General features: G+C 41.7%; 1 protein-coding gene across 1 annotated transcript in view; it reads left to right on the forward strand.

The window, feature by feature from the left end:
- AGBL1 (AGBL carboxypeptidase 1) overlaps positions 1-24,504 on the forward strand; it is a 246,847-nt gene that overhangs the window by 42,457 nt on the left and 179,886 nt on the right. The window contains exons 10-16 of the mRNA XM_054642371.2: positions 382-983; positions 2,244-2,327; positions 3,349-3,435; positions 3,749-3,897; positions 7,517-7,604; positions 13,634-13,781; positions 17,277-17,430. Of these exons, the coding sequence (XP_054498346.2) occupies positions 382-983; positions 2,244-2,327; positions 3,349-3,435; positions 3,749-3,897; positions 7,517-7,604; positions 13,634-13,781; positions 17,277-17,430 (1,312 nt within the window). The remainder of the gene's footprint in view (positions 1-381; positions 984-2,243; positions 2,328-3,348; positions 3,436-3,748; positions 3,898-7,516; positions 7,605-13,633; positions 13,782-17,276; positions 17,431-24,504) is intronic.

The following is a 24,504-nucleotide window of genomic DNA, read 5'->3' on the forward strand; positions in this document are numbered from 1 at the left end:
CTGCATGAAGGTAGGGCTGGAATTTTGCATGACTGATTGGCCACCTTTATCCTCCTGTAACACTTATATTTAAAAAAAATGCCTTTCAAAATAATCTTCCCTTCTTTGTTTGAATGATTGGTTTTGGTTGAGTCATCTGGGCGAGTCATCTCCAATCACATCCTTTTGGTTTCTGAGGATTTCTGTTGAAACAGCTTTGTGGATAGAGAAATGCTGGCAGGTGGTCCATGCACTGATTTTGCTCTGGCTGTTTTATTGGTTGAGTACAGTTTTGGGAGATGTGTAAATATTTCCTCTTTTCCCCCTTGAAAGGTTTCCTCTGGAAGGAGGCACAATCTGTCTGTAGTTTCTTTTAATTTTTTCTGCTTTTTAAATTTAAAGGAGCTTGAATTTGAGTCTGAGGAAAAGAAGAGCTTGGAGGACAGGACTGAGAGTCTTCCCTCTGCTCCCTCTCATTTCATTCCAAGTGCTACTTCTGTGAAGCATCCAAACTGCAGATGGAGAAACCAAAGTGTCACAGAGATGGGACCAGATCCAGGAGAACAGGATTTCAAAGCCCCATTGCAGAGCTGGAGAAAGAAGGAGGAATGCATATGGGATAAGAATGATGAAAACAGAGACATTGCTGAAAAAGCCCAGGATAAAGACTTCTGTGAGGAGGAAGATCCAGCCAGGAGTGATGTGTTTGCTTTGTGCTCTCTCCTAAAAGATGCTACTTGGTACAAAAAGGTGTTTTACCCTCATTGTGAGGCCTCGATCAATCCTAGTCCTGAAGGGAGGCTGGAGAGCTCCGATATGGTTAGAAACCTTCTGGAGAAACACCAAGGAGATATCCCATTCCACAGCCCTCGTTTCTATGCAGCCAGGGCCAAGTGTGTGAAGTCCATCCCAGGCTACAGAGAGCTGGCATTCCCGGATTTCTGGGGCCACCAGCCACCTCCTTACAGCAAGCCCGTGCTGGAGCGCAAGCATGGGCTCCAAAGGTGATGGTGCTTTAAACTGGGGACCAAGCTGAGAGCTCTTGGGCTCAAAACTGGCTTATGTAGGTTCTGACTCTAACAGCTCTGAATGCCTTAGGAAGCTATTGAACAAATTTTTTGCTACCCAATTATGTGCCTCAACTGATTTGATAAATTCATCAATAATGGGAAGCTTAGATGGGAATCTGAGCTGGGTTGTGAATCTACAACCTTGTTAGAACACAAATGAAAACAAGTCCATTTTGGTGATGGAGAAGCCTCTGTGTCCTTGTGAGATATGTTTTTACCTTTGATCTTACTCTTTATTCAGCCACTTTAGTTCTTGCATTGTTGGTCCCACCTGATTCTTCCAGGGAAAATCCTATCTGTCCTTTCAGAAAGGATGTCTCATTATTTAGGTGCTCAGATGAGTGGGGAGCTGTGTTCTGAAGATGTGCTGGGAGAGAAAGCTCTTAATTACAGTTTTTTTGGCTTGACATAGGCCTATATGCAATGACTTTATATTTCTTTTTAGTGGTGTAGGGGATTATTAGCAGGCAGCAAAGATGGTGGGTTCCATGCTAAAATTAGAGTTGCTCAACTAATGTTATTAGTTGAGACTACTGATTTCTGACTGCTAGGATTCTTCCTGCAGCAAATATATGAGCTAGAAATCTTGTTTTGAGGGAAAATCACTCTGCCATCTTCTTGCACTGTAGCTCTAAATGCTTTGCTTTTATGGCTACAACAACATGTGTAACTGTATGGCTGAAATGGGACTAATCATATCATGCTTCAAGGCATAGCATGATTGCTTCAAAGGTCAGGAAGAAAATCTGGTATTCCACATTTGATCATCTTCAGGGATCAGAGAAGCTCTGTTTAATAATGAGTAGAAATCAGCTTGAATATAGTCAATATTCACTATGAGTCAGACTAGTAGGTTTGTAAGTAATGGCAGATATTTCCTCACAGGGTAAGGTTGGCCACTTGGGGGTTGGCATTGACTGGGAAGAACTGAGGGTAAATCAAATTTGACACAATCCAGTAGTGAATAAACAATCTTCCAGAATCAGTCATTTAACCCAAAAGGCAACTTCTAATGAGGACGGAGCAGAAGTGTTCTCACGATGGGAAAAAAAAAGTTCACCAGGAATTAGCACATGGAAGTCCTTTCCAGTCCTTAAAAAGAATTTCCTAAGACTCTTTCTAGAAGAATACTCTATATCAATATTTCTCACACTGTCACTACAATTTTCTGATTTGCTGCTTTCTTTTTCCCAGAGACAAAGTCCTTGATGATGTTCGCCGCCTAATCCAGCCGGGGGATGTGATAGGAAGAACAGTGTTTGATTTAGATGATCCCAGGTGGGTCCCTTAAATTGAGTGCTGCAACCAGGAGCACTGTCAGTGCTGCCACTGAGCTCAGTTTACTTGATCAGCTCTGATAAAGGCAAAGTAGCAGGAGGTAAAGGCCTAACAGAGGAAATATCCAGGGGGGTAGATTGTTTCTAGGTGACTCCAGGGAAAGGATTTGTTGTGGAAGCCACTGGAGCAGGAAATCATCAGAACTTTTAGACAGAACAAGAAAATCCATACATCAAAGGGACTGTGGGTTGTCCCTGGATCTGTCTGCATTGCATGCAGTGATTTGGAACAGAGGTGAAGACTGGTGCTGGGAACTGTACTGACAAATCCATCTTCTCCACCCCCTGTGGCAGAATTTCCCATGGAGTGTCTGCACAGCCAGTGCCACAGGCTGTAGATGTGTTTCATAAGTGTGACACTCACACAGCACTTCAAAAACACCCCTCAAACATCTGGCCTTGTGAAAGCTTTAAGCACTCAACTATGGTCTGTGAGGAGATGTAGCACTGGGCAGTTGAGAGGGTCCCAAATTTAAAGAAATTGCATTCAGAGGAAGTATGGGTGACTTGGATAACATTCTTTGGAGCAGAAAAGAGGTGAGAGTTTGAGGTAGAAGAAAGTTATTAAGTTGCTTAGGATTAATTTAAGGGTTTCTAAGCAGTTGGAGAAAGAAACTTTATAGATGAAGGAAGAGTAAATATAGAGTAATTGTATAAAGCTGCCTTTTGCAATTAATGAAATAATAGGAATAGTCCAGTGGAAAAGTAACTGGAATAAAGGAAGCAAACATGGACAAAAGAGAGTATTGGGAAAAGGAAAGATGATTTAGAATTACCAAGCAAGACTAGAGAGAAAAGCTGCATTGGAGAGGGAGGTTATGGATTTTCTCACCTCCTCCTCCTCCCCAGGGTCTTGCTTATTAAAGAAATTATTAAAGCAAATTTTAGCATAGAAAAGGTGCTGGGGAAAGCTTGTCTTTGAAGCAATCTGCTACAGGTGTCCTTGCTTTGCTTTCCAGCAGTCTCTCCAGCCCAGCTGCTCCAGGCTGTCTGACATTTTTCTCCAAGTTTGAGTCAGGAAACCTTCGGAAGGCGATCCAAGTGCGCGAGTAAGTACCCCTGCACAGAGGTGCCCCAGTGTGGGATGGTGGCCTCTTCCTGGCTTTGGAAAGGGTCAGCCAGGGAAGCAGCTTAGATGATGTGGAGCTTATTATGCCTTCTAACACCTGGATGTCATGGAAGGAACATGATTAAGAAAACAGAGCTCAAAATGTTTTGACTGTTATAGTGTGAGTATTTAATGGTGTTTGATGGTGTTGCTCACAAAATATCAATCAATTTGACTGCATAGCCTGCTGTCAGCGTGTTCAGTGACAGACAGGGGGTGTTCATGGCCACTGCTTTTATTATTTTCCTTCACAGGTTTGAGTATGACCTAATTATGAATGCAGATGTGAACAGCAGCCAGCACCACCAGTGGTTCTACTTCGAGGTCCGTGACATGAAGTCAGCAGTTCCCTATCGCTTCAACATCATCAACTGTGAGAAGCTCAACAGCCAGTTTAATTATGGTATGGGCCTTTGGGGAATTGGGGCAGCCTTCTCTTCACAAGGATATCTTTTTAATGCCATAAAGGTTTCAAACTCTCCATGTCTATAAGGGAGACTGTAAATTCAATCTTTTCTTCCCTGAAGTCCACTGAAAAAGTCACTTTAGATTTGTCAAGGAATCTTTGTCTATCCTCAGGAGGACTGAGGAGGAAACTGAATATTGAGACCTGGGAGAGGATTTGTGGGGGGAAATAAACACCACTGTTGTGTTTATAGACCAAAACTGAAGAAGAATGGCACTAGGGTTGGGAGAGCTGGGGGGGGAAAGGCAATCTGTTAGAACTGAATGAGCAGCACAGGATTCAAAAGTACTTCTAAGATTTAAATAAATGTGATAATCCTCAAACAAACATTCACAATTCTTTGGTTTTATCTAGTAAGACATCTTTGGACCTACTGAAATTTCTGTTAATATTAATGATGATAAAAAATTCTGTTCCTTGCTGTCCTTGAGCTCCTGTCATGGTTCAGGAGGAAGGCAGAATTGTTCAGAAACAGGCAGGGCAAATCCCATCTTTCAATGCCTATTTTAGAAAGAAATTATTTCTTGTGCAAGGAGACTGTGGATTGAATTCTTAGCTGGCATGGGCTGGGGGTTTTCTTGGTTTGTTTCCATGGAGCTCTGTTAATTTACACCAGCTCAAGACCTGGCTCAGAATGTTTAATAAGTCCATAATATGAGACTTTGCATTCCTCTGAAGCCCTGTGGCTACAGCCTCTAGCATCACCAGGACAACTCTCTGAGGATCAATGTACCTATAACAAACAGCTTGAGGAGCTGGGATCACTTGTGTGTGTGAAACTGGCTGGGTGAGTGCCATGATAAATTAAAAGGCATTTACTCTTTAACCCAAAGGGCTGAAGTTCATGTATTCATACAGACCCCAAATGAATTTTTTTGGTCATCTTATACTGCTTACCTGAATTATCAGACAACTCAGTGTGGTGTGTGTGGTAGGAGCCTGAAAATGAAGGATGTTGATGTCCTGTTTTAAACTACAATGCAGTTGTTGATGTAGCCCCTAGTCCCTTCACTCTTGTAGCCAGAGATTCTGGCTGTTATTGGTGGAAGGTTGTCATCTGCTAGTTTGGCTGTTGTCAGCATTTATAATCTAATTTTGTGTACCTGAAAACTGCACATGACTCACATGTTCAAGCATGCAATGAATAATATATTTGGAAGAGAGATGTGAAAATACCATCTGGACTAAGGAGGGAGGCTAAGCCATGGCTTGCTTTTGGATGGCTTGTTTGTGGGGTTGGCTATTAGCAATTCCTCCGTGGGTTCCTTCTGCTGCTCCGAGCAGGCAGTGAAGCTCCAGCTTTTCTGGCTTGGCTGAGCAAGGCTCACTACCCCTTCCAGCACATGCAGAGCATTTGCACAGAGCTGGTAAGAGATGCTGTTTATTTGTCACATTCCCTCTGCACCTTCCTGGGCTAATGCCCACACTCTGAGACAAAAAGCCTGCAGTTGTGGTCTAGTGCCAAAGTGCCCTGGGTGGCAATTCTTTGCAGCTCCTGGTTACTTGTCTGGTTTGATTTTTCCCATTTGCTCTTGGTTAGATGGCACTGTGTGACTTTCAAATCAGCAGAAGGGATTTTTAATGAAATAGTTGTGGCCAGGAGCAGAGTGAGACAGGAGGCACAACCTCCACCTCTCTCCTTCCCTCTCTTTTGCTAACTTACTCTGCCATGGGAGATTTCATCAGAACTCAGATTTCAGTTTGTTTTCTAAAACTGAACATTTCCACAGGGGAAGTAAAAAGGAAAAACTGATTTTTTTTTTTCCCCATTAGAATGAGATGGCAGATTAGTAGCAGCCATTGCTCTGAGACAATTTTGTGTGTGAGTCTGTGACAGTGGTCACAGGGGTCTTAGGATGAGGGAAGAGACGTAGATCTGACTCCATATTTCAGAAGGCTTGATTTATTATTTTAAGATATATATTACATTAAAACTACACTAAAATAATAGAAGAAAAGGTTTCATCTCAGAAGGCTGGCTAAGCTAAGAATAGAAAAGAATGAATCAACAAAGGTTTGTGGCTCGGACAGAGAGTCCGAGCCAGCTGTGCTGTGATTGGCCATTAATTCCAAACATCCACAGGATGCACCTGTTGCATTCCACAGCAGACAATCATTGTTTACATTTTGTCCCTGAGGCCTCTCAGGTTCTCAGGAAGAAAAAATCCTAAGGAAAGGTTTTTAATGAAAAGATGTCTGTGACATGAGTCCTGTGGACTCAGAAGGGCAGGAGCTGGCATTCAGGATATCAAGAGCCCTGCAGACACTGAGCCCCACATCCCTTCCCTGATCACCTGGACAGGCCTGTGTCTCTCAGAATTCGTGGTGACCATGTCCTGGTACCAAATACAGAACTGCCTCTTGTACATAACTCACAGCACTGGTTCAGAAAACATCATTATAGAGGCTGCTCCTGGCTGTGGTGAATTAGTGCTGCCCCACAGCACAGCCCAAGGGGAGCTGGAAAAGCATTGCTGATGATACCTCTGGGCTCCAGCAGTGCTGGAGAATTTAACAGAGAAACCCAAAGGAAGAAGGGAACTGAATAGCTGTTAATGGAAATGTGTCATCAGTATTAATGATTTTCAAACATCACCTCCCCCCAGCACAAGAACAGCCAAGAGAAGGCTCGGGGGGCAACTTATCAACATGCAAAAATACTTGGGAGGGTATTTTTCTCTTCCTTAAATGTGCTCTCACAGAAGTGGTGCCAGCATCATTGCTGGGCTCAGCTGTGGCCGTGCTGGGTCCCCTGGAGCTGCTGACAGGAGCCTCCCCTGCAGGCCCTGGCCAGGGGGGACACCCTGTGCAGAGAGCTCTGCTGGGGAGGGCAGCATCCTCACCCTGCCCTAAAGAGCAGGCAGGTGTGTGCAGCCAAGGAAATTGATACAGAAACACCCAGCAGGTGGGCTGGCTTCATGGAGCTGCGAGTAATGGATGTGCAACTCGGATGGGAGAAAGCCTTGCCCCCTCAGGGCATGAGATGGAAATGTTTTGGAGGTCAGGAAGAGGTCATGCTCTGGGATAATGCAGAACAAAGATGGGTGCTATTGTTATCAGTGTTTATGATGCTTAGGTGTTATTTAGCACTAATAGTAAGTTTAAAACCTTGTAGTTTTTCCTGGTGATTTTGGAAGGCAGGGTTCTGGATGCACCACAGATCTCTGATGCTACGGTAGGATTAAGAGTTCAATAATAGTGCAGCCAAGCATAAAATATTAGACTAACCAAATTACTGATCTTGTTGATGCCTTGATTCATATAATTTTCTTTCCCTTCCTCTGTTTGTAAACAAAATGGTTTGCAAAGGCCAGAAGAATAATTTATTTTTTAATAAACTCCATTCAGCTCATTTCTTCTGGAGGGACTTTTTCTACAGACATGGCTGTCTCAGAACAAAACACAGGGCTTTGGGAATGTATTTACTCTGCATAAACTATCAGCAGAGAGAGCACAGAAGAAACAATGATATTTCTTCTTTAGCCCTTTCCTTCCCACTCCTGTCTTTTCCAGCCAGGCATGTCCCATCCCCTGAACCTGTCCTGTTTTTCTGTAGGCATGCAGCTGGTGATGTACTCAGTGAGGGAAGCTCTGCAGGGCAGGCCTCGCTGGATTCGGGCAGGCCAGGAGATCTGCTACTACAAGTAAGTGCACCTTTGGTGGATCGTTTGTGCCTTCCTTTAGGTGAATAATTTGTGCCTTCCTTTCTCTACTCTTTGGCTCCTGTTAACTGCACTGATGTCATGAGCCTCCTGTCACCAGTGGGCCCTGTTTCAAATGTCTGGAAATTGGTGCTGGCTCAATGTGTTGTGTGCTTCCTCCCTCAGACAACAGCCACAAGTGAGATTTGCTGTTAGATGCCAGGGAATGTGGAGAATTCCCTTCCCCAGGAGGAAAGGATAGTAGTGTAGTTGTTTTTTCCCCAGGCTGGGAAGAGAAGAGCTGGATGGGATCATTGTTTTTCTGTTGCATACTCAGACTTGTCTAAGAGGTATAGGAGCTGAGGAGCCAAAGAATGGGTTGAATATACAACAGTGGTGTAAAGGAAACCTGACAAGCTCAGTGCTGATACTTGGGCAAGTGGCCTGTTTCAGGCTGCTTTTGCAGTGTGCCAGAGCCTCAGAAGTTGTCCCAATTTCTCTTTGAATTTTTTTTTCAGGAGAGGGCATTATCACAGATTATCCTCTCTCAGCCTAGCATCTGCCTACAGCAATTTGAGTAGCTATTTTATTTTGTTTCAAGTACTTTTTGCTGACCTTCATGCACCTGGCCTTAATCTTTTCTACCTCAAGAGCTCACATATGTGGTTCAGTGGTTTCCCTTTACATGCCTGTAATCTCTGGCTTCTCTGAGAATGGGCAGACTTTTCATGCTGGATACCATTGCAGTGGCTTCCCATATCATTAGCAAGGCAGCTATTGTGCAGTGATTAAACAGCAGCTGACTTCCAAGATTAAGCCATGATTGTGCAATTAAGCCTGTAATCAGATTCTTGTTCAGAATATATGAGAGAATTGTTTTATTGATTTGGAATATTCTGTGTTTTCTAGCTGTACATTGAATTATATGTCAACATAATCATCTAGGATAAGTACTTGTTGTCTCCCATTTATTGTGTGTTGCTGATTCTCACATATTTTTGTACACACAAGAATGTGCATGCATATATATAAATAGATTTTCACCTCTACTGAAACTTTAATGTTTTTCTTTCGGTGATTATAAAAGAGATTCTCAGTCATTAGAAGTTGTAGGAGGGAGGGAATGTGAAACTAGTGTGGTTGGGGCTGCTCAGGCTTTGTCTCAGAAGAGAAGGAGTTGGGATTGCCACAGTGATATCACACTGCCAGTATTCTGGGGGAAAGAGCTCACTTCAGTTCCATTCAGGATATCCTAAGGTGGGGCTGCATATTTTGAAGGGAATCTCATCCAATTTGTTTTTTTTTTTAACCAGGAGTTATTAATAAATATGGGAAAATAGTGATACACTTTCAAAAATACAGAGGAACCCAGACATGCCTTTAACAGTAAGGCCTTTACAGAGAGAGCCCTCTGAGCTGAAGGACAGGGGGAGGAAAAGCTCGTTGGTGAGATGTCTGTGTGAAGCAGGGTGGCTGATCTTTGGCATTCATCTTCCCTGTGGATGGGGTAGTTTACTCATAAAGATGAATGTTGTGGCACTGCTGTGTCACTGTGTTCCTTTCTCATAAGTCTCACAAGACTTTTTATGTTGTGGGGAATATTAGCAGAGCTCTTGTCAGAAAATAGCTGAGTGACACTTCTGCTCTATTTTATTGTCTCTCTGTGAAGTGATAGGATACACCCATGATAAACAGTTGCAGTTACAATAAGATCATCTAATTCTCTTGCTGTCTTGGCAGCTTTTGTGCACTGAATAATATTCCTTTCTGGCAAATTATTTAAGGAATAATGGCAGCTGAGTGTTGAATTGGCGACAATGTGCTTGTGCCTTTGGTTTCATGGCTCATTCTAAGCATATTATCTAACCTCCAGCTTTTTCAGACAGTAGTCAGGTCAGATAGTTATGAGGTACATGGAGTGTTTTGTTCTCACATCAGCATTAAAACTTGGCTGTTTAGTGATTGCAACAATGTCAGAATTAGGTCTTCTCTTTTCAGCATCTTTATAATCACATTAGATGAAATAAACATCATACATTAGCAGGTCACTTCTCTGCTCTAATGATATCTGTGAGAGGGTGAGACATCAGCCTCTCTCTGAGAGCACCTGGCCTTTGCAGTGTGGCTGAACACCTTAATGGCACAATGGGAATGTTCATCTTCAGCTGGGATTCTGCCTGAAACATCGACAACAAAAATATCTGATCACAGATTTGCCCTTTGGAAAGGAAGTTGTTGTTGTGCATTTTCTGCTTTCCAATGTGGCAGGCCCAAAATAACAGCCATGCCCAGTAAATTGTTAAATACAGCTTTTTATGGTATGGATCAGGGTGTTACTAAAGTGTCTTGCACTTAATTACCATACTTAGAGATGTAAAGAAGTCCACACATGGAAAATGAGGACACCAAACTTCAGGTGGGAAGTATTTTGGACCAAGGAAATACATCAAGAGATTAGAAGAAAGAAAAATTTTACTTTCTGTTTGAACTCTGTTTTGAAGTGGCCCAGAAGTCTGGGATATTTCTTTGGCCATTTTAGTCTAAGCTGAAAATGCCATATTCCATCATCTCACAGTACTAAAATACATTAAGTACTAAAATAGTAATTTAGTACTAATATACATTTAGTTTTTTACAGTACTAAATGCTGCAGATAGGAAGCCTAAAGATCAGATGGCCAAGAGATATTGTTCCTGAATCCTTGGTCCTTTTGAATTACAACCCAGGTCCTTTCCTGCCTGCATCTTTGTCCAGGCTGCTTCACCTGTCTGTTTTTCCCCCCTTACAAAGGGTGGAAAATTAGAGTCACTTATCTGCCACCCAAAGAATGGAACAGATAAATGGGAAAGCATGTTTTAATCAGATAGTGTTTGCAAAGATTTTTTTTTAAGCTCAAAAAATTATCTTGCAGAGTAAGAGATAAGTAGTATTATAATTATTATTAATTAACTCTTCATCACTGCTGTGCTGGAAATACAATACTTGTGCATTTTTTTTCTGAAGGAGAGCAGCAAACAAAGTGATTTCACTACTACAAAGTGACTGAAAGACACAGTAGATACAGCTTACATGTTCATTGTGAAAACTACACTTGGGGATCTTTTTTTTTTTTCACTCCAATAACCAGTGTGTTGGCTTCTAGAAAGCATGAGAGACTTTCAACATGTTTTTGAAAGAGAAGACAAATAAGGTAGTGGGGACCAGATGTTGCCAGAGTCCTTTATTCCTTTCCTTTTCCTTGCTTGTTACTTTAGGCTCTATGCTGGTTTTCGTAGAGTGTTGTGATGAAAAAGGGGTGAGGAACTAAAAAGCATCAATCTGGTGGAGGAGAAAGGAAGCAATAGAGTTATTTTGGCTTGACAGCAGTAGGAGGAGAGGGAGGCACAGAGGAAAATTTTATTTTTTTAGGTTTCTTTCAAAAATATTCAGAGCTACTGCTTTGTGTGATGGATTGTGAGGAGACCAGATTATATACAGTAAAAGTACATGATCATTTACACTGCTTACACACAGGGGCTTTTCTTTTCAGTGCAAGACTGAAGACTATTGAAGCCAAAGCCACCTGTAAACTTGCTGTTACTGCCAGATAGCTTGCTATGAATTGAAGCAGGTGTCAACAAGTGATTCAGAAGTCTGGAGGTGTCTTTTCTGGCTGGGTAGTTGGGTGGGACAGCAGAGATGCTGGGGACAAGGATGAAATGTGCTGCTGAGCAGCGCTGTGAGAGCATCCCTGCCCGGGGGATGGTGTCTGAGCAGGCAGGAGTGAGCAGCACTGAACTCCCAGTGTGGTATCAAGGTCAGAGGTGTCTCTTGCTGCAAAACCCCTGGGTTAAAGTGGCCATTTTGGGTAGGAGAGGACATTTGTCTGACTTGTCTGCAGAGTTACAGACTACAGAGGGAGGAGCCTTTACTCCAGAGTGTTTGGGGCAGGTGGCAATAATGCCTATGCCAGATATTTAGGCAGTATCTGCCTGCAAAGACCTTCTTCCTCCCATATCTCTAACTACAAATGTCAGCTTGGAGGGGAGGACTTGGAAGAATTCAGCACTTTTGTGACCATACTTTATGAACAAGATGATCTAACCTTCCAAGTGGCCCCGAGTATAATAGAGGCCATGGAGGTGAGCATTTTCCTTCTGCACCATGCAGGAAATGGTTCTTAATTATCCTTCATTGTCAAAATTAACAGGAACTATATTAAATGTCATTATTCTGACTCCAAAAAGATACCAGACTTTAACCCTTGATCCAGTGAAATACAGATATAAATGCTAAGTTCATATTTCTATATTTGTGGGTTTATTGAATTTTTTTTCTCTTTTAGTCTTTGTCCAATATTAAGGTGCTTTATTTTCAAAAGAAATGTTGGGGTAAAGCGTTCAACTGAGAATAAAATCATAGGCTTTTCAGGTTGCCACTGTGACTCAGTGTTCCTGCAATATCTATTGATCCAGTTGGTATCACTCACCCCACATGTTCCTAACTATTGAATTCAAGTGAAAACCCAGCAGCATTGTATTGTCTCTCCCTTATGAAAAAGAGCTGATTATTTTGGAGAATTTGACAAGAATAATTATCTTTTCTCTCCACCCCTTTGAATAAAAATGAACGGCAGCAAAATAAACTAGTATTGTAAAATTCAGGAGTTGAAATTGCATCTTTTGGTTGCCTCTTCTATTTTGCATTTTAATGCAACATTGATGATAACATTTGTCAAAGAAACCTCACAGTCCCTCAGAATCAGAGGGTTTGGCAACAGCATAATTGGTGCAATGTGGGAAAAATATTGTTTGAAATGTACTTATGGATGCAATTTGCTCTGAGGCTTCTCCCTAAAAGTGCATGATTTGTCACTTCATCTCTGCTGAAAGAAAACTTTCCTACTCAGCCTGAAGTCATCTCTTCATCAGAGTAAGTCTCCTGCAAGAGATCAGCTCCTGACACCAGACTGAGGAGCTTGTTACAAGATTTGCAGTCTTACTGAAGGCAGTGTCAAGGATTTGTGTGCTCTCTTAGACCCTGTCACTACTGACCAGCCTCACCCAGGGCTCTGCTGTAGTGAGGCTCCAGCTCAGTCTCTGCTGCTGTGTCCCTGCTTTGCTGCACGTCCTGATCTGGATCCTGACCCATGAAGGGACCTGCACCCAGACCTGCCTCACCCCCACAATCTTGTCTGATGCTCTGAATTCGTGGTTGAGCTCCTCTGCTGTCCCCAGGCATGCCCTGATCAGGTGCTGTGGGAGATGACCCTGCCTCAAGAGTTCTCTGCTCTTCTGGCTTCCATGTCAAGCTCAGTTCCCCATTTTTGAGGAAGCAGCTAGTCCTCACTGTTCCCTGAGAGGGAGAGGGTCAAATCTTCAGAACAAAGAGGGTTACAAAGAAGAATTTTTGGGTTGGTCACAACTGGAAAATCTACACGAGGTTGCTTCTCTTTCATGTCCAGTCTCTACCCAAACCCACTCTTTTCTTTCTTCTCTGCAGTTGCTTTGATGGTATTTGAAGTATATTTGACTGTCCTATTTATTATTTATTTTTATTCCTGAAATATCTTTTTTTTCCTGTGGTGGAACTGAATAGTTGGTTTGGTAGGGTATTCATATTTTCTAAATCTCCAGGCTTTTTGTAGAGTATTTTCTTATGGCATTGTTCAGGGCTGTGAATAGGAACCTGCCTCTCTGAGCAAGATAATGTGAATATCTGAAGAAATACAGCAATTTTAGCTGAATGCATAGTTTAAATATGTCTGGACTCTGCTATATGAGCTACTATTAGCTGACTGCTTCTTTATTTGCATCTTAACAAAACGAAGCATTAATGGGTTTTATTTTCCTAGGAGAAGGCTCCCATCCCTCAGCAGCCTGTGGCTGGCAGTGCCCTGCACTGCCACGTGCAGTTCTGCCTCCCAACTCCCTGCTGGGCTCTCTGTCCTGTTGTGTGGATGCTTCTCTGAATGCTTATTTTTCCCATGGCTACTTCAAATGCACATCTAGAAGTGAAAAGCATTTACTTTCCTCCTCTTTCTCTCCTTCCAGAAACCACTACCGCTGCAGGAGTGCAGCTGCAGGAGGGAGTGTGAGGAGAAGGTTCTACTACACCCTCACCTTCAGCATCAAGTTCCCTCACCAAGATGATGTCTGCTACCTGGCCTACCACTACCCCTACACCTACTCCACAATGATGGTAATGCTGACATGTCCACCTAGATAAGAGAATGGTGGGAGCTGCTTGGCTATGTGCAGGTTTTGAGATGGCACAGAGGATTGATTTCACAGCTCCTCATCCCTGCTCAGAGGCAGGTTTGGATGGGGCTTTGAGTGACCTGGTCTAGGGGAATGTGTCCCTCCCCATGGCAGGGGGTTGGAATGAGATGATCCTTAAGCTCCCTTCCCGCTGAAACCATTCTGTGATCATTGGTGTCATTGCTTTGTTTTGCCAGCTGTAAAGCCCAGAATGCTGTAGAAGAAAAGAAATTTCCCTGTGGGACAAGCTGAGCACAAATCATCAGTGCTTATGCCAGTCATAACACAGACCAAAGGTGTCTCCACTCACCTGGGGCAGCAGGATCCTCCTGCTGGGAAGCAGGGGGCTAAACCTAATGACAGCTCAGATGTGCTGCCTGCTCCACTCCTGGCCCAGGGTAGCAGCCCAGCTTTCAGAGCTGCACCCAGCATTACCAGGCTGCTGGACCTCATCTGATACTTTACCAGCTCTTTCCTCAGTGCCAGCTGGAGTGTCAGTAGGAATTTGTGACACTCCCACCAGTGCTGTCAGTACAGAAACTAAAAGAATACAACTCCACAGCATAAATTTAGTTATTGAGTTGTACCAAGTTTTTTTGCTGGGCACAGGTTTGTTTTCCACAGCCTCTTCTGAGGAAAGGGGTGGATGGTAAGGGAATTTTCTGGGAAATGCATCCAATGTGCTTCCTCTATAATTGATGTAGGGGAGATAGGATGAAAGAAGTGAAATGAATAGTTCTGGGAGTAGCTTTGCTTTGATGGTAAAGATGAGAATAATGCTACTGCAAGTGAAAGCACACAGTTCCAGTAAATCAGTTTCCCTCCCTTCTCACTTCAGTTTCCATTGTCAACACATTTTGGGCAACACATGCTGGTGTGGGCTGGTGGAGTTTGAGGACACTGTGTTTTTCATAATGACATCAGTTTGCCATAAGCAGATTTTGGAGGCTCTGCTTTCCAGGGGACAGTGTCCTGCCCCAGGACTCACTGTGCTGCCTGTCACACCAGCAGAGTGAGGCTTGGATTGATTCCCACTCAAGAAAGCCTCTTGTCAACTGTTTGCATCCCATTATAGACATTCAAAGAAACTGCTTCCAATATCTGAGGCCAGTCCAGCCTTCAGTCCAAAATATGTCTGTCAGCTCACTTCTCATCAGTTCCTCACCAGTTACTCCTAAAGTTCCTTGGGGAGGAGTCTGTGCTCCAGTGGTGGGGTCTGACCTTTAGCCCTGAAGGCACAAATATCTACAGTCTGCAGGGCAAAAAAAGAGATGCAATACTGAAGAATTGGTTGGACTTATTCACCACCATACATTTCCCATAAATGCAGTGCTTCATCATTATTTTACTGTTATTGATTTCTATCTTTTGCTGGCACAAAGCAAGAGAGACTTGGAGAGTTTGTGTGCTCTGAGAATGACTGAATATCTCACCTGCTCCTGAGTGAATAGAATAGAGATGAAAAAGATGTTATTCCTAGGCTTCCAGGACCAGGTCTTTAAGTATTTCACTGTCTCTTCAAATAAAATGCTCATTGAAGTTAAAGGGAATTTTGCCCCAGGAAAAGTTTAAATGAACTCGGACACAATAAGGACCATAAAGTTTGGTAAATGGGAATTATGGGTGGAAAAGGCTGATAGATTGTCGTGTCCAGCTCTAGCTAAAGCAAAATCACTATTTCTAATAATTCTGAAAGGCTTCTTTACTTGGGCTAATTTAAAATGTCCAGCGATGCACTATACACATCTCCATTTTACTTTTATTTCCACAGTAAATAAACTAAATCAGGTTTGTGCATCAGTAGATTGCATTTTAAAGCATTTGTCCACTGGTGAAATGTGTTGGTTTTACATATCAATAATAAATTAAAACTGATTATGAACCCAAGGGCTCAATTAAAGACATAGTGCTTTGGGGAAGAAGATAAACTTGTATATGGAGTTAGTAATTTGAAAATGTTTTTAAATATCATATATATTTAATGGTTATAGGCATATTTGCAGGAAATATTGCAGAATCCTATTTGAACTGGATGCACTCTGCAGTTCATTACTTCTTGTCCATTGGTAATTACATTTCTTTTATGAACAGTAATTTATCTATTTTTACATCACAGTATTAATTGTTTTGGTATGTAGCTGAAATCTCTGTGGTAGCTATACCCAATTAAGTTTCACTGGGTACCAGGAACATAAGTAAATGATGATATTGAGTTCTCTGTATCTATGTGTGACTGTTAAATGCATTTAATAATTGAATTTACTTTATAGAGCTGTATTTTAATTGTTTTATAACATAGCTGACTGTAAATTTCAGTTCTGTGTTTACATGGCTCTATTTGAATGCTGAGAAAGCAGTCTGAAACATGGTGAGCTCCAAGATCTGATAAACAGGAACGTGGTGTCCCATAAATGTAGATTAAAACTGAACCCTGACTCATAGGGACAAACCCTCGCCCTGTGAGGGTCACCGAGCGAACTGAAATGTTTTAATTTTTGTTAGGACAAGCGTGCTCACTGCACCTATTCCTACCAACTGGGGGACAACTGGTGCTGCCCAGCACTCAGCACCAGCCCACAGGGGCAGTGCTCACCCTCCTCAGCTGCACTGCAGACAGACAGACAGACAGAACCATGCTTCATCTGCTGTGTGGGTGACAAGTGGCTCCATGTCTAATGAGCCGATCGCAATTTGTTCCAAAAAGTCTTTCTTCTAAGCTGCCAGTTCTTCTCCTCAAATTTCTCAAGAAGCTGTTGGTCTTTAGAATTATTTAAAGCTGTCATAAACTTTGGGGGGGTGGGGGGAGAGAAAATCTCCCTTTTTTAAATAACTTCTTGGAAAGACACTCTTCAAATTTCCCACTGCTGATTGTACAAAATGTTGTTTCGATATAAACTTTTTGGCTGCCTCTGATATGGAGTTGTCACTGAGTTTCACTGGCATGTGCTTGACAGCTAGGCAATCAATTCTGTAAATGTTCAAAAGTGGTGAGTTTTCTCACATTTCTACAAAACCCTTATTAAAATATAAAGAGTAAATGCTTCTCTTTTGGATTTCGTGTATGCGTAGAAATTTCATTATGCTAACAAAAGCACCTAGGAACTGTTCAGGCAAAATCATAGGATAGTTTGGGCTGGAAGGGACATTTAAAGGTCATCTGGTCCAACCTCTCTGCAATAAAAAGGGACTTCCTCAAGTAGATAATGATATAAGAATAAATATTCTGTGCAGCTTCAGTGAACTGGGATGCATTGTGAATGGCTTGTGCGTATTTGTGTGATGTAAAAGGTGCTGATATTAACTGGCAAAAGAGAGCAGCTGGGAAGTTAGCAAGATATGAAATTAGTATCAAAAATCATATACAGCTACTGGAATAAAATCAGGTTTTATAGACTGTGAACTCCTTTATAAATCTGCTTCCTTGCTTCTTTTTCAGTCCCATCTTGATATCCTGGAACAAAATAGGAACCCTAAGAAGGTTTACTGGAGGCAGCAGACACTCTGCCAGACTCTAGGAGGAAATCCATGCCCACTGCTCACAATCACTGCCATGCCTGAGTCTAAAAACAGAGATGACCTGGAGCAGTTCTGTAAGTAGCCCAATGAAGCATTAAAAAAGATGCTGGTGAATTGTGCTCATGTCAGCGGTGACAATAGCAACCTCTTTGGTGAACATGCTGATTTTCTTGTCTTTCTCATTTTGGAAAAAGGAATATAAATATGAGGAATAGCCAAATATAATGCTTTTTAAAAATTACAGGTTTGCCTGGAAGAGGGAGGAGAACTGATACCATTTTTTACTTCTAATTTCTCTTCAATGATGTAAAACATTTGAAAAGTTCAAAATAAAATATTTCCTAGAGAAAAAAACTGTGAAATAACTAATTCAACAAGATTTAAAAAATATTTTATGTTTTCTACTAAAATCTTTATGTATTTTGAAGTCTTAAATTAAGAAAAACCAAAACCAAGATAACTCATTCCAAGCTGGACCAGTAATTGAAGTCTTCTGGTGAAATTCCAGTTCCTGCAGTGTGCCCAGCAGATCCATCTGGACACAATATATCTCTTTGCATTCTGTCTGAGACCATACTGATTATGTTCTGTTTAATAGTAAATATTATAATTGACATTTTATATCTAGAGCTGATTATTTCTCATTGTGAGAGCCAAAGATTTAGACCTTCAGTGGCCCTGATGAACAAGATTAAGATTTGCATGTTTCTGTAACTCAACAGCAAGCGTTAAGATTTTGATTAGCATCACATTAGGTTAGCTTTGATTTTAGAGCCTAAATCATTAACTGCTTATATGTAGGTTGATTTTTAGGTGTACAGTGAATTTTTTTTTATGTCTTCAAACATAACACAGGTTGAGACCTTTGAGACTTGTGGATATTTAAATTGTCTTAAGATCGTTTTAGATGTTAACTGAATACTCTTCATTAGCTCACTTAGGCACTAGGCTAGATGATTCCACAGGGGTTCTGTGACATGAACCACAGTTCTCATTGCAGTCTTCTTCTAAACTAAATGGGACTTGAAATATGAGAGCTGGTGAAAATTATTGCTATCCTTTTTGGTCCAGGTTTAGAGCAGAGTGACTGCAGCTATGCTGATATTACAGTGTAATCATCCACAGCTCTTACCTTTTTACTGTAATAACTTGATTACAAATTCAGCTTTTACCTTGGATTAGCAAATTTGTATCATGAACATGCTTTTCTTGGTTGAAATACTAAAGCAAAATAGCCAAGTACAGGATACATGGGGAATTTATTATCTCCATGCATAGCTTTAATTGTGGCTGTCCATGCCTGGCTTGAAGGGAGAATTCCTGCCCTTAAGCCCTTCTTTTCCATGATAATGATGACACAGAAAACCAGAGGGTGGGAGCTGGGGAAGGGGAGTTTGGTTATCCAAAGCAGCCTTTGGCACATGGCAGTGATCACCTGGTCAGGTGTTATTTGCTGACACCTCCTGGCAGAAGAGGTCTCAAGGGGGCAACTGAGAGTAAGTTGGAATATTTTATTTGGGGGTTGGAGCCATCTGGAAGAGGCATGCAGTGAACAAGATTTTCTCTCCAATGAGAAGCCCTTTCCAATGGTGGTACAAAGCAAAAACTGAGGTAACATCTGGGTTTATCTAAGCAAGGGCTTGGGGTGAGTCAGTCACATGAGGAGACACTGTCCTAAGCACTGGACTTCTGTTCTTTTGGTTTTGAAAGGACTTTCTGAAAGGAGTGTTTTGTGATAGGAAAGCAAAAAAAAAGAAAAAAATCAAGAAAGTGTTGAGATATAAATGTGACCATGTTGGGAGGCAAGGCCATTTTCTGGAGCACTGTATTCTCAGAGTATATTAGATTCCTTCCTGCAGTGTTAGAAGAGAGCCTGGCAGGTTTTCAAAGGTTGTTAACCTGTCTACACAGACAAGGCTTGGCTTGCTTATTCAGCCCAGGTTTGCTGAAAGATTCATAAGGCATCCATGAATAATTTGGACAGATACTTTTCCTGAATGCTTCAGTCTGTTTAATATACTGCAGCTAGGTTCAAATCCCAATTATGTGGCTTAAGTCCTCTTTATTTCAATAGAAATAAATATCTCATGCCTTGTGGTAGTACCTGAAGCCAGTGGGAGCTTGTAGTTCTCCCTGAAATGCCATGAAATCCTGTGACATTAAACCCTTCCTCTGAAGCCTTGCACAACAATAAGACTGCAGACTTTCTATCCATGAGCCCATGAAACTCAAAAGAGAACATGTAGAAACCCCAGTTGTCCAACTGAAAGAGAAGTTTTTCTGGAGGAAAGACATTGTCAAGGCAACACAGTTTCACTCAAGTTTTCAAGACTGTAAAAGTAAACACCAATACTCTTAAGTGATGAAAATATTTATTGTTGTATCAAGTGGAAGAACAGCAAGGCAGCGCACCATGTTTTGTGCTGTGGGGGATGCCTGTGGGCAAATCTGAATAATCATGTATGTGCTTATTTTGTTTGAGTAGCTTGGATAATTATGGCTTTTGGGGATGCACTTAGTCTAATTTGTGCTGCTTTGTGTTGCTTTGATCAGCAGTTACTTCTCAGCTTCCTCATTTTGTATGGCATACCCATCTTTCTGTGAAGTGTTTTGGCTGATGGAAGGACCTGTTTGTCAATGTTTTCCATGCTAAAAACATAACTCAAGAGCAACAACTTAGAGCTAAATATGAAGAGACCAAAGGGTGGAGGATTTCCCTGCAATAAATCCCATGGCTATGTACAGTCTCCATGGGTATTTCAGCTTGAGAACGAATGTGGAGCTCCAGCACTGGGGAACTTGGCACATAGATAATGAATAAAAATGGACAGCCCTTGTTTTTCCTTCTGGTTCAGGCCAATGCACAGTTTTCATGAGTTATAGTCATTTTGGTTTCTAACTTATGTTGCCTTTGTTACATGTGTTAATCTGTACCTTGAGAGATTCTTTTCAGCAATGCCAGTGGCACAAATCTCACCAGGACTTTGTAGTTCCTGCACTGGATCATACTGAAACAGTCTAAATCTTTCTCAAGTATAGACACGTGGGGATAAGGAAACATCAGATAAAGAGGCACAGGGTGAGTGAGGAGCACTGGGAAGGCAGCAGGGTCAGCCTGGTAGGAGTGCAGTGGGAAGGAGTTATTTTGTATTGGAAGTGCCCAGGGAGAGTGAGGGCATGGCATCCTCTGTGTCAGCTGTGCTTTACTTCCCTTCCTCAACTCTTTCAGATTGCTCCTGTCAGGCTTTTGATTAATGTGGTCCTAGGATGGTTAAATTTGTCTGAGTTAAATTTATTAACGTGCACCTTGTTAATAGGAAGCACAAGCCATGCTGCAGGGAAGAAAAATGGGCTACTTCTCTCCTTCATTATGCCTTGTTTGTGTGAGGCTTTGATATTCACTTTAGGCTCCTTTCTCCTTCCACTCTTTATATCTGCCCTTTATATGATGGTGGTGTACTGAATAATTTTTATTAAATGTTTGGTTGTAAAATTGATATGAAGACAGAAGGAAGTGAGGTGGGAACTCTTTGGCCTCCTGTGCTTTTACTCTTGTTCATGCAACCACTCAGTTACAATCACACAACCTCCACTCAAACTTGATCCATGTCTGTAGGTTCCTGGGCTGGTCAATGGTTCCTGCTGGGCTTTGCAGCTCCATAGACTTGAACAAACAGAGACTGAGAGGGTCTATTTTGTTTTTTTTGTGGTTGCTTTTTAACTTTAACGTTGCCCTTCCTGCCATCAGATGGAGAAGACTCAGCATCCAGCTAGTAGAGATATCTTTAATACCCTTTCTAAGTGCAATATCCTCCATGGTCTTGTGATAAAGGTAAAATAATTCTGACTTTATTTCTGGCTATGTTAGGTCTGCCTGAAGGGAGAGCAATTCCCAATATCTTTCAGAGCATTCTCAAATGAATGCAGAAACAAAAAGCTTGCAAATCTTGGTGCCAGCTCCTTGCTTGATGAATTAATAGGTGTTTGCAGAGCTCTGATTTTCTTGTTTGCCACACACACAGAGCCCAGTCAAGGCAGTGTTAGCAGCATGTATGTGTACTCAGTAATAGTTTGCAAACTCTTAATTCACAGTATTATTTATGCATGTGTGCAGTGTGTAACTCCACTAAACTCCCTGGCAGACAGCTGAGTAGACCCTGCAAGCAGTAGGATACTGTTGTGACAGAGCAAATGGACAGATTAACTCTTCAAAGAAGTGTAAGGAAAATATCTAAACACTGACACAGAGGCAATGACAAAATTGTATTCTTGTTAAGAAATAAAGGACACTGATATGTTGCTAATGTTAACAGAATGGTGGAATTTAAACCACCAAAAGCAAAATTATTGGTCAGAAGAGAACGGTGTACACTCTACATTGCCCTGTGAGTGTTTTTCAGGAGGTGTTTCCTGGCTGTACCCTGGGTTGGGGTGGATTTGATCTCACCTTTAGTCAGAGGAGGGAAGGGGCAGGACACCTCTGAGAAGTGATGGAGTGTAGGTGCCATTCTGGTTAGTGCTAACACTGAGTAATGACTCCAACAGTCCCAGAGGAATTGCACAACTCTCTTCATGGCTGGTTGTACTGTTGTCATCCCCATTAATAATAGTGATTATTCAATGTGTTACGTGTGTTCCAGAGTCAACACACCTAATGAGTATTCTTTTAGCCGTGGGTAGCATTATAGATCTGAATTTTGTGGTTTAAAGTTAACCCAAATTGTCCCAGATAATTAACAGCAGAGGTGAGGGAAATTAAACAAAAATGACACTAGAAAATGCATTTACATCTGTAATATCTGTCAATTTGAGTTGTTCTTCTGTCATCATATGTCCTCTTTATGCATGGCTGAGGAAACCATTATGAATACTTGTCAAAAAGAGGTAATGACACCTGCTTATCTTAAATGTAGTCTCCTGGGAATTTGAAGCACATTTTTTGCCTAGGCATGTTTCTGAAGAAGGATAGAGTAATGTTTTTGGGATAGATATGGTAGAATGCTCATACCATTGAATCTGCAGATGCTTGTGGAGCTGGAATGAGTGATAAAGTGGGACTAATGAGGTGTTTTTACCTGGTCTCATCTTAAGCCTACAGAATAAAAAACACACTGTTGCTGGGAAAAGTATTCTAACATTTCTCAATCTGCTTGTATGAGCTATTTAGATGGTTGTTTTGCAACTTTGATCTTTTCTTAGGAAGAAACAAGCCCTTTACCTTTAAATATAAATTGCAGCAAAGAGCAATTCCTGAGCAAAGAACAGCAGAGGATGTGAATTGCAGGGGCCACTTATGCAGGATACTGGGAAATAATGATCATGTGGAAAATGTACACAGTTTAATTAAGCACATTGATTAAATCAATATGACTCAAACAGCTTAGTGCTCCAATCAGCTTAATCTCATTAAATGTAATTCAGGCCTCAATAATTGATTAATAATGCATTATAGTTTATGAATTATTGACTCAGAGTTATTATAACTGTGCCTGCTCCCCGTGTGGCAACCAGTGTTGCATGTTAATTATGAAAGGCTCAAGCTCTCTTGAATAACTTTTTCAAACCTGGAGATGACACATCTCCTAGTGAAACAGGGACCAAATTAGTTCAACACCTTATTGGAGTCAGCTGGCCTCAAAGGAAGCTGCACTCCTTAAAGGAAGCTCTTATCTAATAATGTTAAAATAAGGAGGTAGAATGACCTGCTTTGATTGGTAATGATCTTTCCAGCAGGCAGAAGGGCTGCCTGTAGCAATTCATCTGGAGTGCTAACCTGGCATGGTGCTGGCTGGAAGCAGCAAGCACATCTGCTCCTCACTGTTACTGCACGTGATGCTCCCTCCAGCGCATGTGCAAACAGCACAGCCACTGCCCATGGGCCCTCAGGTCACACATGTCTGCCAAATGGGGAACAATCCACCTCCCCAGAGCTGTCTGGCTGCTGACTGGTTTCTGTGGGAAGGCCTGATAGGCTTTTATAATAACAACTCCACACTGCTAATGTCATACAAGAAGAAAAAACCACTGGTGCCGTTGAGGATAATCTCAGGAGAGAAACCAAGAACTGAAGAAAGCCCCAGCTCCTTGGGGGCTCCCCCATTAGATGGCATTTCCACCAAGTGGGAACAGATGTTCTCTAACAGACTGTTTTTGTAGCTTTCTAGGTACTTAATGTGGATCAAATTGCAATCTTATGCAGAAAATGTCCACCAGCATTACATTTCCTTCAAGTATTCCATTTACAGACCTGTTCTGCTTTTTCCTTTCATCAGTTCTCTATCTCTTCTCTTTATTTGTGATTATAGTTAAAAGTGAACAGATTTTACTGTGTGTAGAAATTGATTGAGATGATTATGGAACACTGGAGAAAAACATTTTTTCTTTATCCTTGCATCTGCAATAATGAGGTTTGTGTCTTTGTATTCTTTTTGATTTGATGATTTTCTGCTAGTTTGCAGGGCTGCCAGGCAGAGGTGCTGATTTCTCTCTCACTTTGTACCAAACACTGTGTTTTTGGTGACAGGAAGAGTCAGCTGTTGTGAAAACTGTTATCCTGTTTTAATGCAGCAGTGAAGAAAGGCTGAATAAAATTGTCATGTGTTCTACCAGTGCTAAATAATTACAGAATTGAGAATGTTTTTTTCCACTTGAATAGACAGTTTCTCAAGCTTCTGAAGCCAAAGCAAAGCTGTCCAGTTATGCAACACTGATGGTCTGTGCTGAAATTTTTCTCAAGATTGCCTCTCAATTTCAAACATCTCTTCCACTTTTTCTTTCTGATATCCCAGTCACAACAGCGTTGGCAGCTCCTTGCAAAAAGAGCACACAAATTTCTGCAAAACTATGCTCCTGTTTGAGTTATCCAGCTTGCTGCCATAAAGATGGAAGTTGGTTGAATGGAATATGAAATCTGTGAGACAGACACATGGTTGTCTGCAGGCTGAGGCCAGTATTTTTCATGATGTAGCAAATGCTCTTTGAATCCCAGCGTTTGGTGGAGCCAACTCTGCCAGCACAGCTTTGACACTGTGGTCAGCCTTCTGTGAGCTTGGCAAAACACATATTAATATATTGAACTCCAGTAGTCAAGGCAGCAAGGAATGGACAGAAAGCACTGAGCGAGGATGCTAAAACTGGGCTTTGAAGCA

The sequence above is a fragment of the Agelaius phoeniceus genome, chromosome 13, assembly GCF_051311805.1.
Source record: "Agelaius phoeniceus isolate bAgePho1 chromosome 13, bAgePho1.hap1, whole genome shotgun sequence".
Classification (NCBI taxonomy): Eukaryota; Metazoa; Chordata; class Aves; order Passeriformes; family Icteridae; genus Agelaius; species Agelaius phoeniceus.